Source organism: Myotis daubentonii, chromosome 17 (assembly GCF_963259705.1).
Source record: "Myotis daubentonii chromosome 17, mMyoDau2.1, whole genome shotgun sequence".
NCBI lineage: Eukaryota > Metazoa > Chordata > Mammalia > Chiroptera > Vespertilionidae > Myotis > Myotis daubentonii.
The window spans coordinates 18,097,069-18,111,285 of NC_081856.1; the positions used below are offsets into that span (position 1 = coordinate 18,097,069).

Sequence of the window (14,217 nt, forward strand, 5' to 3'; positions counted from 1 at the left end):
CCTTTATGTTCTGTTCAAATAAACAAACAAATATATATGTAAATACATGCTCACTACTGTGATTTCAAGATTCATAAAAACTAAATTCATGAAGTTATTAGGTATACTCAGCAAAATCTACAGGTCACCTTATATAAAAAATAATGCAAATAGTCCAGCTGGTGTGGCTCAGTGGTTGAGTGTCAACTTGTGAACCAGGAAGGGCACGGTTCAATTCCTGGTCAGGGCACATGCCCGGGTTACAGGCTTGATCCCAAGTGAAAGCCATGCAGGAGGCAGCCAGTCAATGATTCTCATCATTGATGTTTCTATCTCTTTCTCTCTCTCCCTTCCTCTCTGAAATCAATGAAAATACAAAAAAATAATAATAAAGTAAAATAAAAAATGATGCAAATATCCAAAGCATTTTTTGCTCAATTTCCCCTGTACATTTTAGTTGTCAATTTGATATGAATCAGTGTGTACAATAATATGATTAAGGTTATTTTAAACTGAAATTATTTGAAAGGCCTTGAAAGGCATGGGTTACCATTACTTAAAATAACATTCTTTAAATGCTGCCATGGAAGAAAACATTGTATTCTGTTGAAAATAAAACAACTAAATATTTACTGATGTTAGTTTATCCATTATTTATTATGACACAGAAAACTGACATTCACCTAAGTTTTTTCCTCAGCATCACTTATTTTCCCACTTGTTTCTTCAAGAAAGATTAATTCAACCGACTTTGCTAAAGTTATAGTTCCCCTTCTAAGGTGGTCAATGCCATACCAATTCCCAAGGTAAGTGATCTTTTCAAGAGTTCATCCCTCTTCACTTCTCCACCAAGCATTTCATCTCTTTAGACAGACTGATCTTTGCAGAATGTTTTCTTCTATTCTCAGAGCATTACCAACTTCCCATCCCATTAACCTGACTACTCCTTCTCTATCTCATTCATTGCTTCCTCATTCTCTTTCATCCAGGTGGCATTCTTTAGAGTTTCCCTCTGTCTTCTTATTTATATTTAGAAGTTCACCCCAGCTTTATGAACAAGTCATACATCTTTCTCTGGCCACCCACCTATAAGCACTAAATAAACAGCATGTGGATTTCTCAAATGTTCATGCTAAGGTTGTACTTAACTAGGTGTTACTCAATTTTTCTACCTCCAACATCCCATTAAATACCAAAAGAGGTATAAATATTCTAACACACTAGGAACTGAAATATTGGCATGTGGTCTGCCAGAACCCAGGTGGTAATGCTATTGGTAGGATTAAGACAAAAGATAGGCAAATCAGCCGAAACCGGTTTGGCTCAGTGGATAGAGCGTCGGCTTGCGGACTGAAAGGTCCCAGGTTCGATTCCGGTCAAGGGCATGTACCTGGGTTGCGGGCACATCCCCAGTGGGGAGTGTGCAGGAGGCAGCTGATCGATGTTTCTAACTCTCTATCTCTCTCCCTTCCTCTCTGTAAAAAATCAATAAAATATATTTAAAAAAAAAAGATAGGCAAATCAAAAAGATGTTGGAGGGTTTCAAAACATCCACAATGTTTGGCCCTGTCTCAGAGTTATCTCCTTATGTTGTTTCATAATCTCTCAGAATTTTTCTTCCTACATGCATCCTAGCACCATAATTTATCCTAATGTAATATGGGTGAAGGAATAAAGAATCCTGTTTGTAAAATATAGCTGCTCATGATACAAAGAAAAGCTAAAAGGAACCAGAGAGAAAAGATACATTGGATTTTGTGGTTTTTTAAATTCTCCACGACTGGCAAGGAAAAACAAGTCCACATTAATTTAAATAATCCAGTAATAATATTGTTCTTATTTAGTTGTTTGAAAAGAGATGAGACATACAGTCACTAGTCAGTTTAGCTGAGACCCACAGGATTATACTGATACTGGAAATTTTATCAGTGGCTATGATTGCTTTCACCTGTCTCTCTAAATTCTTTAGAAGGAGTCAAAAAATTCCAAGCTATACAGTGAGAGGACAAAGTAGAGTTCACGTATTGACAAGCTTAAAAATAGAACATTCCTCATTTAAATTTGAATTAATAAATGATTTTAAGAAAAACATTCAATATGTAAAACAAGAATACAGCATTCAAGATACAGAGGAAACGGATGGTTTTACAAAAGATTTATTATTGAAAACGTTCAAATTTTACATTGTGGCTAACTTGCCAATAAAAATAAAATAAAATAGATTCTATGAACCAAAAAGAAATGAGAGAGGAGATAGGCTAACTAACCTATGTTAAAAAAATATAACTGCAGACAGAGATTTAAAAAAAAAAGAAGAAGAAGATAAGGAAATACTGATAGGAAGCTGAAATGCAATACCAACATTTAAATTTCTGTTCAAAGCCAGAAAGAGAAAACTGACACTGCAGAAAATTGAATCAGTGACACAGAACACATTGACAAATAAATTTCCCTAAAAGTTATTCTATAAAGAAAGGCAAATATCATGTGTAATGAAATGAGAGGGATAGAGAACAATATTTACACATACTTGATTTTCCTTAAGAAGAAACCTAAACAAATATAATAGAAGCAATAACTAAGTACACAAAAGAAAAAAATGTTCTAGGCTTAAGAGCGGGATTTGTTGATTGAAAGTATTTAGTGAGCATAGGAAAAGTTAGAGAGACAAACATTTAGATGTACTCCCAGTAAACTTTTAAACATCAAAAATGAAAAGAAAACAAATCCCATTTGTGTTTAAAAAGAATAATTAAAATATCTAAAAGGAATAAAATAAGGCTGCTTTCAGGTTTGTTCTTGACAATGTTAAATGACAAACTTCTGGAAAATACGATGTGTCCTAAATTGCTAGATCCATTTAAAGGCAATAAGAGGACATCTTGAGATGTTTTCAAAAAGTATCATACCCACATACTTTGAATATTGAGACATTTTCTAGCTAATTAGAACATACACCAAAAGAAACAATTCAAAATTGCAGGCAAGGTTTAAACTAGCATTATTGACTGCCACCTGAACTGAAATTTCTCCAGCTATATTCATATCCAAGGATTATTCTGTGCTTTCTTTCTCCCTTTTGTCATATTCTGCCCTCCAAAATTTTCCCTCTTCATCTTCTGGAACATGCATTTCATGGGAAACAAACACTCCTCTGTTCTAATCCCCTCCCCCTCTCATGGCTTAAGAGACACCTCAATCCTCCCCAAGAGCACTCCCTGCTCCGCAGCTTCCTGGAGCGGCGAGTGTTCTCTTCTCCATTGGCTGGATTTTCCGGGTCCAGCAATGTAAAGCTGAAAGTCCCTCCTGACTTGTCATTAATGCTGGCTGTCTACACTGTTCACCACGCTTCATTATCACCAGCGTACTGGCCCTGATATCTCTTGCAACCCTACTCACGATATTGGCACAGTCTCCCTAGACCTTTCAACAACTTGGATGAAACCCTGGTGACCTCTTAATCCTTAGAAAAACCACCCATTAAGCCTGAGACTTCCTTGTCCTCAACTTTGAAAGCTTCACTTCCCTGATGCTTGTGACACTCCCAGACTACGGCCATCAATAGGCCTTTCTCATTATCTGGAATCATTCCACCTCAAGTCTCAGATAGCATGTCTGCTGTCCTTCTGTACCTCTCCCACTTCACTGAACCTTCACTTACTCTGGCCTCCTGAAGATCTCCAGCTGTCCTCAGTAAACAACCTCACTTCTCAATAGACAGACAAAATTTTAGGTATCAGCTATGACCTCACACTGGCCTTCTCCCAGTCCATCTCCTACTCAATCTGTTAACTTAACCACAACTTCTTCCATTCCTTCACTCCCACAGTTTTAATGATTTTATGTATGTTATGAATACCTCACCTATGACTCCTGCCCTGACCCATCCCAAAAATTTTAGACTCATTCCTGCCTGCTGGAATTATCTACTAACATGCCCCACAAGAAGATCAAATCTATCAAGAGGAACTGAACTTACTATCATTCATAAATTTAGTCCTGTGATACTATCTTACTTTATTAAACAAGCATTTATACCATTACTCAAGCTAATAATCTGAGAGAGAGTTATAGTAATCTCCACCCCTCCTTCACCCTCTCTAAGCAGTGCATCAATAAGCACTTGTGCCAGTCAGAATTCTAAGATGACCCCCATGATCTCTGTCCCCTGATGTTATACCTTATATAGTTCCCTCTCCTTCAGTGTCGACATGATCTTTGACTTACTTCAAACCAATAGAATATGGCAAAGATGATGGGATGTCAATGCTATGATTATGTTATATAGGATTCCATCTTATTAAACCTGAATGAGACAAATCCCCTTGCAGGTTTGAAAGAAGTAAACTGCCATAATGTGACAGAGGCATGTGGCAAACGACTGCAGGTTGCATGGAGGAGTTGAGAGCAACCTGGGCTGAAATCCAGCAAGGAAACAGGGACCCCAGTCATCTACCTACAAGGAAATTAATTCGGCCAATAACGTGCACGAGTTTGGAAGCAGGTTCTTTCTTATGCCAGATCAGAGTGTAGCCCGGGCAATATCTTGATTTCCAGGCTTGTGAGATTAAACAAAGGATCTAGTTAAACCATGAGCAGACTTCTGACCCATGGAACTGTGAGATATGAAACATAAGCTGATAAATCTGCAATTTCATACATTCCTGCATCTTCATATACTATAATTTATAAGTATAGGCTCATACGAGCTTCCCTGGGCTCACAGATGTTCATCTCTTCGGCTTAACATAATGAGTGTCTTCTTTGTGCCTATAAACCACAGTCCATGCCTATATACCAACCTCCTCAGAGCCTAAACCCAAGAAAGTCAGGCCAAGAAGAAAGAGGAATTTGTTCTCTTTAATGGCAAAAGCTCATATCCTGTATGACGCAGATCACTTCCCTATGGATAACTGACACCAGAGATGTCTACATTCCGAAAGGAATCCCCTAAACCCTATGTTCTTTAGTGTACTTTCGAGATATGGTCTCAAGAGGGTACTCATATGAGAATACAACCAAAGAGACCAAAATCCTTGCAAGGCAGCACTAGAGCATAAAGAGGACGAGAGGAGTGAGGGGGTCCTTGCAGGAAAGCATGTGGAGGCCCGGCAGTCAGATTTCCCATGGGAATCCGCCAAGGAACTGGCTACTGAAGCAAAAGACGTGGGGATATTTGGTTTTGAAATTAAATGCCAACCCACAGACCAGTGTGTAGAAGAAAAAGGGTTATCTTACAAGCAGATATGGAAGTTAAGTCTACCCAATTATCTCACCAGGCTCACTGGGAAGATGAGACTACAGTATTGCCTCATGGTAAACCTGGTTCCCAATTTCCAGAGTAAAGGTACCTTTCTAAGGCTGTACTTCCTACACGGATAAAATTTGGGCTGGGGGAATAGAGAATAATCATCAGTTTGAACAACAAGAAAAGAAACTTTGGAGAAATCTTTTGTTTACCTTTCTACAAATGAGCTATGGACATTTAATTCAAATTCTTCATAAAAAGAAATAAAGGAAAAAAAGCTTAGAAAAATTAGCCTGAATTCATATAGAATCAAATCTTTTCATGAAAATCTGACTCTTATTTTCATAAAATTTAATACACAAATTCTCATACCTTGAAGCATAATACTAACACTATGTTCAAATTCAGTAATATTTTATGACAAATTTTAGCATATGGGTATAGTTACAGATTAATTCATGAAACTCTAGGTAACCATCTAGACTTATCTTACTACAATCAGGAAGACTTTTTGTAAAGTTTTACATGACACGTATCAAAATTAACTAAAAAAACATATTGTTTCATTTACCTGATGTTTCACTTTCTGCCCAGAGAGCTGCAGATCCAGATAAAGTTCGCTGAAGCTGCCCTCGGTTTCCTTGTTTGGACTGAAGATGGTCAATGAGAAATGGGATTGGCTGGTCAGGTGTCTCAGTTATTAATTTCGTCATTAATTCCTGAAGGCAGAACAGAAAATACATTTACATCTAACAATTAGAACAAACACGTAGCAGGTACTATTGCCAGGCACTGCTCCAGCTGCTTTATATACAGCAACTAATTTAATCCTTTAAAAGGCAATCTTTTCAGGCAGGTACACGCTATTGTCCTCATTTTGAGGAAACTGTAGTACAGAAAGGTAAATTGTCCATGTTACACAGCTGACACATGGCAAAGCCAAGATACATATATTTATTTTTATTATTCTACTAGGCCAAAGGCATATTAGAAATTTAATCTAAACTCATTTAAAAATTATAGCCTAAGAAATCTACACTTCAGATCACCATTTAGAAAGATGGCATTAGAAACCCAATTTTCCATCAACCTCACCATATACCTTATATACCAATGATATTTTTTTCTTCCTAACTGTATATAAATATCACAAAACAAAGAACATTTGGAATAAAATAATTGAGTAATACGTCACAGAATCACAGGAAACAAAGAAGTGTCTTAAACTGGCCTACAAACACTGCAGAACTTCCTTTCTCCCAAAGTCCTGATGGGTATTCATTGTTTCTTTTCTTTTCTTTTTTTTTTTTAACCAGTTAAGCAAAGGAGATGTCTCCACCAGCCAGACAGGCTGCTCCATTTTTGGACGCACTAATGATGCCTTAAATTGGGCAGAAATCTGACTAAGGGTAATATCTACACATTGTTTTCTTTCCTTTCAGGAACAGTAAAGAGCAAGCTCCAACATGTGGTCAGTTAGACTCCCCAGACTGTTCTCATGTGAACAGCTGCCAACCCACATGGATATACTGAGCAAAGGGGTTTGTTACTCACATGCACCATTTTACATTCATATCAGTCACATCTCATCCTGTTGGTTTTAGCCCATAATTTTAGTCTGTCGATGATCAATTTAAATTCAGGATGTGTGAGAGGCAGTGGTTCTTGTGAGTAGGCCAAACAATCAGGTATCAGAGTGCTAAGAGAAGGGGTACTAGAAATTTCCCACCTTATTGTCTTTTTGGTCCATAGCCTATTTCCTTTGCCTTGAATGCTTTTCGCTCAGATGTTGAGATGGCTGGCTTGTATTTATGCATCTCTAATGAGGCTTTCTTAGATACCAATCTTCATAAATCTTTATCACTTCCTTATTTTATTTTCTTCACACCATTTAGCACTCTTCTGAACCATCTCATTTAATAGTTACTCATTGGTTGGTGCTTGGCTGTACCCATCCCTACCAGAGCACTAAGAGGAAGGACTGCCTGGTCTGATCTATACTCTCTCCCTAGGTCTGGAAATCTACCACTCATAGGTGGTGTTGAATGAATGAATGAATGAATGAATGAATGAATGCTAAGCTAACTGACCACAGGTAAATATTAGTTATAAAAGTGCCTTAGTGTCCTAGTAAACAATATTTCAAGCATTCATGGATTTCTTAGCCCAGAAAAATATACTGTTCTGACCTCCTATGCAAGAAACTGCTGTCATGATACCTCAGGGATATTAATTGACATTTCTAACAGTCTAGGAACAAACAGATTTATCTGAGTAGAGGCAAAATGGATTGTGTAGATGACAAGCTTCATGTGATCTCACAGACATGGATAAAGCAATTCAAGCTATCTCAAAAATGTGCAGACTAAACGGAGGAGTAAAAGGAGCACAGGAATCCCACCTTAAATATACCATGAAGCAACCTATCACACAATGTAATACTTTTAATATTCTGAAAACAGATAAGCAAGCAACCAGCTGACACAGGTCTTCTTTATTTTTATTATTTAAAATAGCGATCATTTAGTTATGACTGAGAGGGCATTCCTCTATTGTGGTAAAACAATGCAGGGTTCAAGTAAACCCCAGGTACGGATCAGTGGAATGCAATTTAAAGCATTTTGGATCTTGCTTCTGTAGAAGAGATGTATTATGTTCTATTTAAAGTCATTGTACATTACAGAAGCTATGAAAAAATGGAGAAAAAGATAAATAGAAGGACTGACTAGATTACTCTTGTCACATAAGGCCTGAGCATTCAGATAAAGCAATGTTAGATTAACGTTAAAGCTCTTTTAATAAGAGCTTTAAAACCACAGCAATTTCTATCGTGAAACTTCTTAAGATCTGATGCACTTCTTTTTTTTTTTTCCTTTCAAATTGGATGGAAAGTTTCTGTGGGTATGTTTTTCTTTTAAAAATAAACTGAAGGGTTCCTATACTGTCTTTAGCAGATAGTTCATACAGTCATAATAAACCAAGCAATCACTGTTAAATTTTTTATGAGTCTAGTAACTAATTTTGGATATCCTTATATTCCATTCATGAATATATGAGATTAAAGAAAGAATACATTAGGTTATAAGCAAAATTAAATAGTTAATGTTTGCAAAGCTATGCTGGGCATCTTGGTTGGGTCAGAGTCTAATTTATGAATGCAGTTCATCCCTGAACAACATGGGTTTGAACTGCTTAGGTCCATTTATATCCAGAATGTTTTCAAAACAGTAAATTTGGGGAGTCAAAAGTTATATGGGGATTTCTGCCTTGGCCGGTTTGGCTCAGTGGATAGAGCGTCAGCCTGTGGACTCAAGGGTCCCAGGTTCGATTCCAGTCAAGGGCATGTACCTTGGTTGCGGGCACATCCCCAATGGGGAGTGTGCAGGAGGCGGCTGATCGATGTTTCTCTCTCATCGATGTTTCTAACTCTCTATCCTTCTCCCTCCCTCTCTGTAAAAAATCAATAAAATATATTTAACAAAAAGTTATATGGGGATTTCTGACTGGAGGGGGTGCCTCTAACCCCCACATTGCTCAAGGGTCAACTGTATTGTATTTGTAAGAGGAATTATTCTGCCTCTCACTCAATCCAGAAACCTCTTTCCTGAATATGAATATTTAACTCCTGAGTTTTGCAAAGTTGCTCCTCACAATAAAAGGATCAATTGTGTCCCCACAAAGATTTATACAGAGACAGAACAGGGGGCTGACAGATTGAGGTGAGGAGTCATGCAGCTGGAATGTCAGGTTGGAGACAGAGACAGGACTGCAGAAAGTTCCACAGCCTTATCATTCTCCATAAGTAAAAAGTATCCTAGCACAGCAAGCCAGTGTCCAGGATGGAGGCTGAACGCCATGAGGGAAACATTCTGTGCTTACAGTGTAGGAGAGAGGGCTCACCCACAATTATTACCATGCGTGAAACAGTGGTAATATGAACTGTCTGGGTGCCAGTGCCTGCCTTAGGTGGACACTTTGCACCTGGCCATCTGCTGCAAGGGCCACCTGTCCACTGTGTTGGCAGCACCATACACAGACCCACATCCAGACCTAGATTTAAGCACAGGCGCATTATTACGTCCCCCAGAAAAATGAGACACTCTAGCACATCTTAAAACATGGAGAAAGGAAGGGATGGGGGGGAAATACATGAGTGAGTGTGGCAGCGTGTTTTCCTCACAGGCACATTCAGCTGCAGTGTGCAGGCGTGAAAGGGGTAAGAATCTGTATTTAGGCAGGGCTGTGGTTTAGCGAATTGCGTGCAATGATCTGAGAGAGGGACAAGGCACTTGCGAGGACATGCAAAGGAGCAATTACAGTAACTGTCTACAGAATTACAACTGGCCCCAGAACTTAAGATGGACAGGAAGCTGAGTGAGGACATCAATGAGATAAGGGAAAATGAAAATATGGTAGGATCGATGAACTGGGTGTCCAGGTGGTCGAAGAAAAGCTGGAATTGGGATACTAGAGACAGTAACCTAGAAGGACAGAGGAGATGGTCAGAGAGAAGGATGTTTAAAGTGAGACTATGAAGAGCCTACAGGTAGTTATTGGTAACAGCAATTGGAATGGCTGAAACAGGTTATTAGGTAAAAATCATTGGTCTAGACTCGCAGTGGTCGGCAAACTCATTAGTCAACAGAGCCAAATATCAACAGTACAACGATTGAAATTTCTTTTGAGAGCCAAATTTTTTAAACTTAAACTATATAGGTAGGTATATTGTTATTAACTTAATTAGGGTACTCCTAAGGCTTAGGAAGAGCTATACTCAAGGGGCCAAAGAGCCGCATGTAGCTTGCGAGCCGCAGTTTGCCGACCAGGGGTCTAGAGGAGTTCAATAAAGGCACCAGGATGATGAAAAGGCCATCTACATATATATGGAAACTGCCAAGATGGAATGCAGGTGTAGTGTTAGAGAGTGTGGCAAAAATTAGAATTTCAAACTATTGAGGAATCTAGATGAACCACCCACAGGTCTGTGGATCAAAATAACAATGAAGGGCAGTGGGCAGTATAATCTGAAGACATGGAGTTAAAAAGATATTTTTAAAATAGTTCTTAAAACTAGCGAGTCTAAAACATGTAAGTACTAATTTTTACTTTTTATTAGGAATATTTTCTCAGTGAGAAAAACTCTGCTATTACCATTAAAATCCCAAATTATAAAATATTACATGAATATTCACATATATTCATTTTCAAAGAAAAATTGTACCTAATATGCAGAACACTAAGCCAATTTACAAAAAAAGTTAACAGATAAGGCATTTAATACTAAAATTACATAAACTAAAATCATGGCATTAGATATAGACAGAAATTCTTAGATTAAGCTAAATTTAACAGTATGCTGATATCATGCACTCCTTATGGTTGATGATAAGTAAAAGAGCATATTGATGTCCTCAGTAATTGCTGGAAATTCATTTCTAATTGACAGACACCTAATACCCCCATTCTCAGAAGGTATGTGCTGAACCCTGTTTATATATGCTTTATATAAGGTTTTGTAGAGTTATATGTGTTTTGATAAAAACAGACATCATATGCTTAAAACTAAAATTCCTTGATGAACAATAAACAGAAATCAGTTTCAACAAACCCTCAGTGGGTCTGACTGAACGCAGTGCAGCTGGTAAACTAAGAGGTGATTTAGAAAGATTCACAATCATTCAGTAAAATCCATTTTCTGCCGAAGCAATGAAAATTGCCAGCTGTTTTCAAGAATGTTTTACATATGAAATATGCTGTGTATGCTTATATATTTTTATTTAACTAAAAACATTTTTTTCCAACACGAAATTCAGACCACAGATACTATTTGGAAGCCATGTGATTCTGTAACGTTTATGCAACTAGTTAAATACATGTTGGTTTCTTGTATAATATATTGCCGGGAGCCGGTCCATCCTTGCTGTTTCAAGGGACCTGGCATATATGGCATACTGTTCTTAATATGTTTGCTCACATTCTTGGCACTATGTGTTTTAACCAAGGTCTCCTCTCTGAGAAAGGTTGTTTCCCCAGGTAGGGATTTTCCCCTGAAGTTAGGGAGGGAATAAAACCCCTCAACTAAGTGCCAGGTGGGTAATTAATCACTTTAACTACGAACAATCATGCTTAAGCTACATAATCTTTACTCCCTGGAATGGAGATAAGAAACGCCCTAACCTTTGGAATAGAGATTGATAGGATTGAATCAACTGGTATAAATACAGATGTAACAAGACAGTGAGAGACAGAACTTAGGACACAGAACTTAGGACACAGAACTCAGAAGACAGAACCTACACAGAACCTACAGACAGAAGAACTTCGCTGGAGAGAACATGGCAAAAGATCCTGGACTGAACCTGACTACAGAAATTGGCAAGAGAACCTGACTAGAACCTGGTGACTGAACCTGGCTGGAGAACCTGGACAGAACCTGGCTGGAGAACCTAGCGAGGGAACATGGCCACAGAACCTGGCTGGAGATCCGAACCAGAACTTCTCTGGAGATCCAGACCAGAACTTGGCTGGAGATCCTGGCTAGAGATCCTGGCTAGGCTGCTGATCAACTGAACGCTGTCTCCGTGTCATTCCTTCTTCGCCGACTCCGTCTACACCTTTGGGGACCCCTGGACCCGCTGGGGCTGGACCTCGGCAATATATGGTCTTATACACTTACACATTGACTGGCCCTTCCCTCATGCCCAAGGACCCATTAAAATAACAGAAATGATATTATGCATAGAATGAAAACATACTAGCAAGGATAATAAGAAAGGGTGCCATTGCTTGACTAGAGCTTTAACAAACTCTGGAAGCATGAAAAATGAAGCGGGGGGGGGGGGGTAAGACTATGGTTGCATCTAAGCATGGAAGACACTACAGCCCAAGACAATAGAAGTACCTGGTAAGCTCTATTCTTTCCAAGAGAGCCAGAGAGACTATTCAAGCTAAAGCACAAACAGAGGCCAAGGGGACACCATCAGTATAAGTCATTAGGGAAATGAAATCCCATCTCCCTCTTCTAAGGGGTGCTATTGGAAGCTTGGCTTTTACGCACAGAGTGAGGTCAGAGAACCTTGTCTTGTGCTACCTGTCTAAGGAAGTCTCCAGGGACAGTTTTGGACTCCAAGAAGCAGCAGAGTAGAACCAGAGGTAACACTGGGCTCCGCATCTCATGGAAGGTGAGGTCCGATGCCTGGGAGTGAACCCAGGAAAGCAGGTCTCCCTCAAAGCAAGGCCCTCCTTATTGGGCAGCACCTTGACTTCCCACTGATGTGTGTTCCAGGAAGCCCAAATGCTAACCTCTCTAAGCCAATACCCAGCTTTCCTTGTCAAGGAAGTGGTTGGATGGACTCTATTCAAGTACAGAGAAACCGGTACAAGCTACCTATGATTACCTTATCTTTCATTCATATATATGAATCAACAACCAGAAATCACTAGAAATTTTAGGAAAAAAACTGAACAGTGTATAAACAAAGAGAACAACTTAGCCAAGAAGAAGTAGAGCTATTTCAGGAAACTACTGGAAAGAATGATGCATTTATAAAACAGGAATTTTCTGCCATGAAACCTGAGAAATCTGAAGCAGATATAGAATTTGTGAGGATTAAAACAGTATGGTTAAAATCAAAATATATATGGAAGGACTCAATAAATTTGAGGCAATATTAGTGATCTAAAAATAAAAATAGAATAAATCTAATGATAAAACAAAATTACAAAAAGATGGGGAAATATAAATTAAGAGGCATGGGAGTCAGATATGGAAGGCCCAACATCCTTTTAAGAAGCATTTCAGAATAATAAAGTGAAAATGCAGATAAGAAAATTTAAAAAAAATTAATAAAAACTCCCTAAGCTGAAGAGATAACCAAAGCATCAGACCATAAGATTAATACTGACTCAAGAATGCATTCTAATAAATACTGTACAGTTTCATACTGAAAAATATACTAAAGGCCACATAATTTGTGGGAGACAGTACAAAATGAAAATGTGGGGCCCCTTGTTCAAAAATGATTAAGAATTTAAAGATAGTGAGAGCAGAGCATTAAATCAAGTATGGAGACCTCTGAGCGCGGGGCCTGTGTGATGGCCCAGGTCACACCCCCACGAAGCCAACCCCGGCTAAAGGAATGTTAAGAGTTGCTGAGTCAAATACTGCTGTGCTGTACACTGCTTTTTCCAGTAAATTTCCCCAGTGCTAAAACTGCATGTTTAGCAAAACAACTCAAATATAGCATGAATATCTTAAGAGTACTGGAAACTTTTTCAAAGCGTTATAAAATCATTTCTTTTATAGGAATTATATAAGTGAATGCTTCTGGACCAAAATAATAATTCTGTTTTGATTTTTCTACTGGATTTTCAAAATAGTTTTCCAGTATACTATGTTTGCTCCTGATAATTGTTTGATTACATATTCCTTTAGGCTTAGGCTAATCAACCTACAAGCATATATTTAACATAAATGAGATAGTGTTCACAGATACCAATCACTGTTTCAAATGCAAGTGAATTCTAACTAGCTTTGTTTAAGCAGACTTATTTGGTTTTTAAATTAAGTAGGAGGCCCTGAAGATTTCTAATAGTTAAAGTGGCTACAGACAAAATCATAGATTATATTTTAGTATCTTTGTATTCCTATAATCTATGTTTCAGGGTTGTAAACTGTGGTATATATACTTTGCTTTTCTTTAGAAATATGCCATCGATAAAAGGATAGAAACAGTCTAAAAGAAACCCATAAAAATAAAATATTCAGTGACAATTCGTAGGACAAAATGAGTGTTTCTTAAATAGGGCAGCACAATTAAGTAATGCATTTCAAAAGTAAAAATGTGCAACCCAATTCAGCAATTCAAACATGACAAGTATATAAGGATATTTATTGACCACTATGTAAAATAAAGATAGTGAATAACCTAAAAGTCTATTGATAGGATTTTGGCTAAAGAAGTTATTATACACCGTATTTTGGAATATCT

The 14,217-nt window shown here is 38.0% G+C and overlaps 1 protein-coding gene across 1 annotated transcript in view; it reads right to left on the minus strand.

Annotated features, from left to right (window-relative positions):
• C17H8orf34 (chromosome 17 C8orf34 homolog) overlaps positions 1 to 14,217 on the minus strand; it is a 250,888-nt gene that overhangs the window by 201,508 nt on the left and 35,163 nt on the right. Inside the window, 1 exon segment of the mRNA XM_059673058.1 lies at positions 5,799 to 5,946. Within this exon segment, the coding sequence (XP_059529041.1) occupies positions 5,799 to 5,946 (148 nt within the window).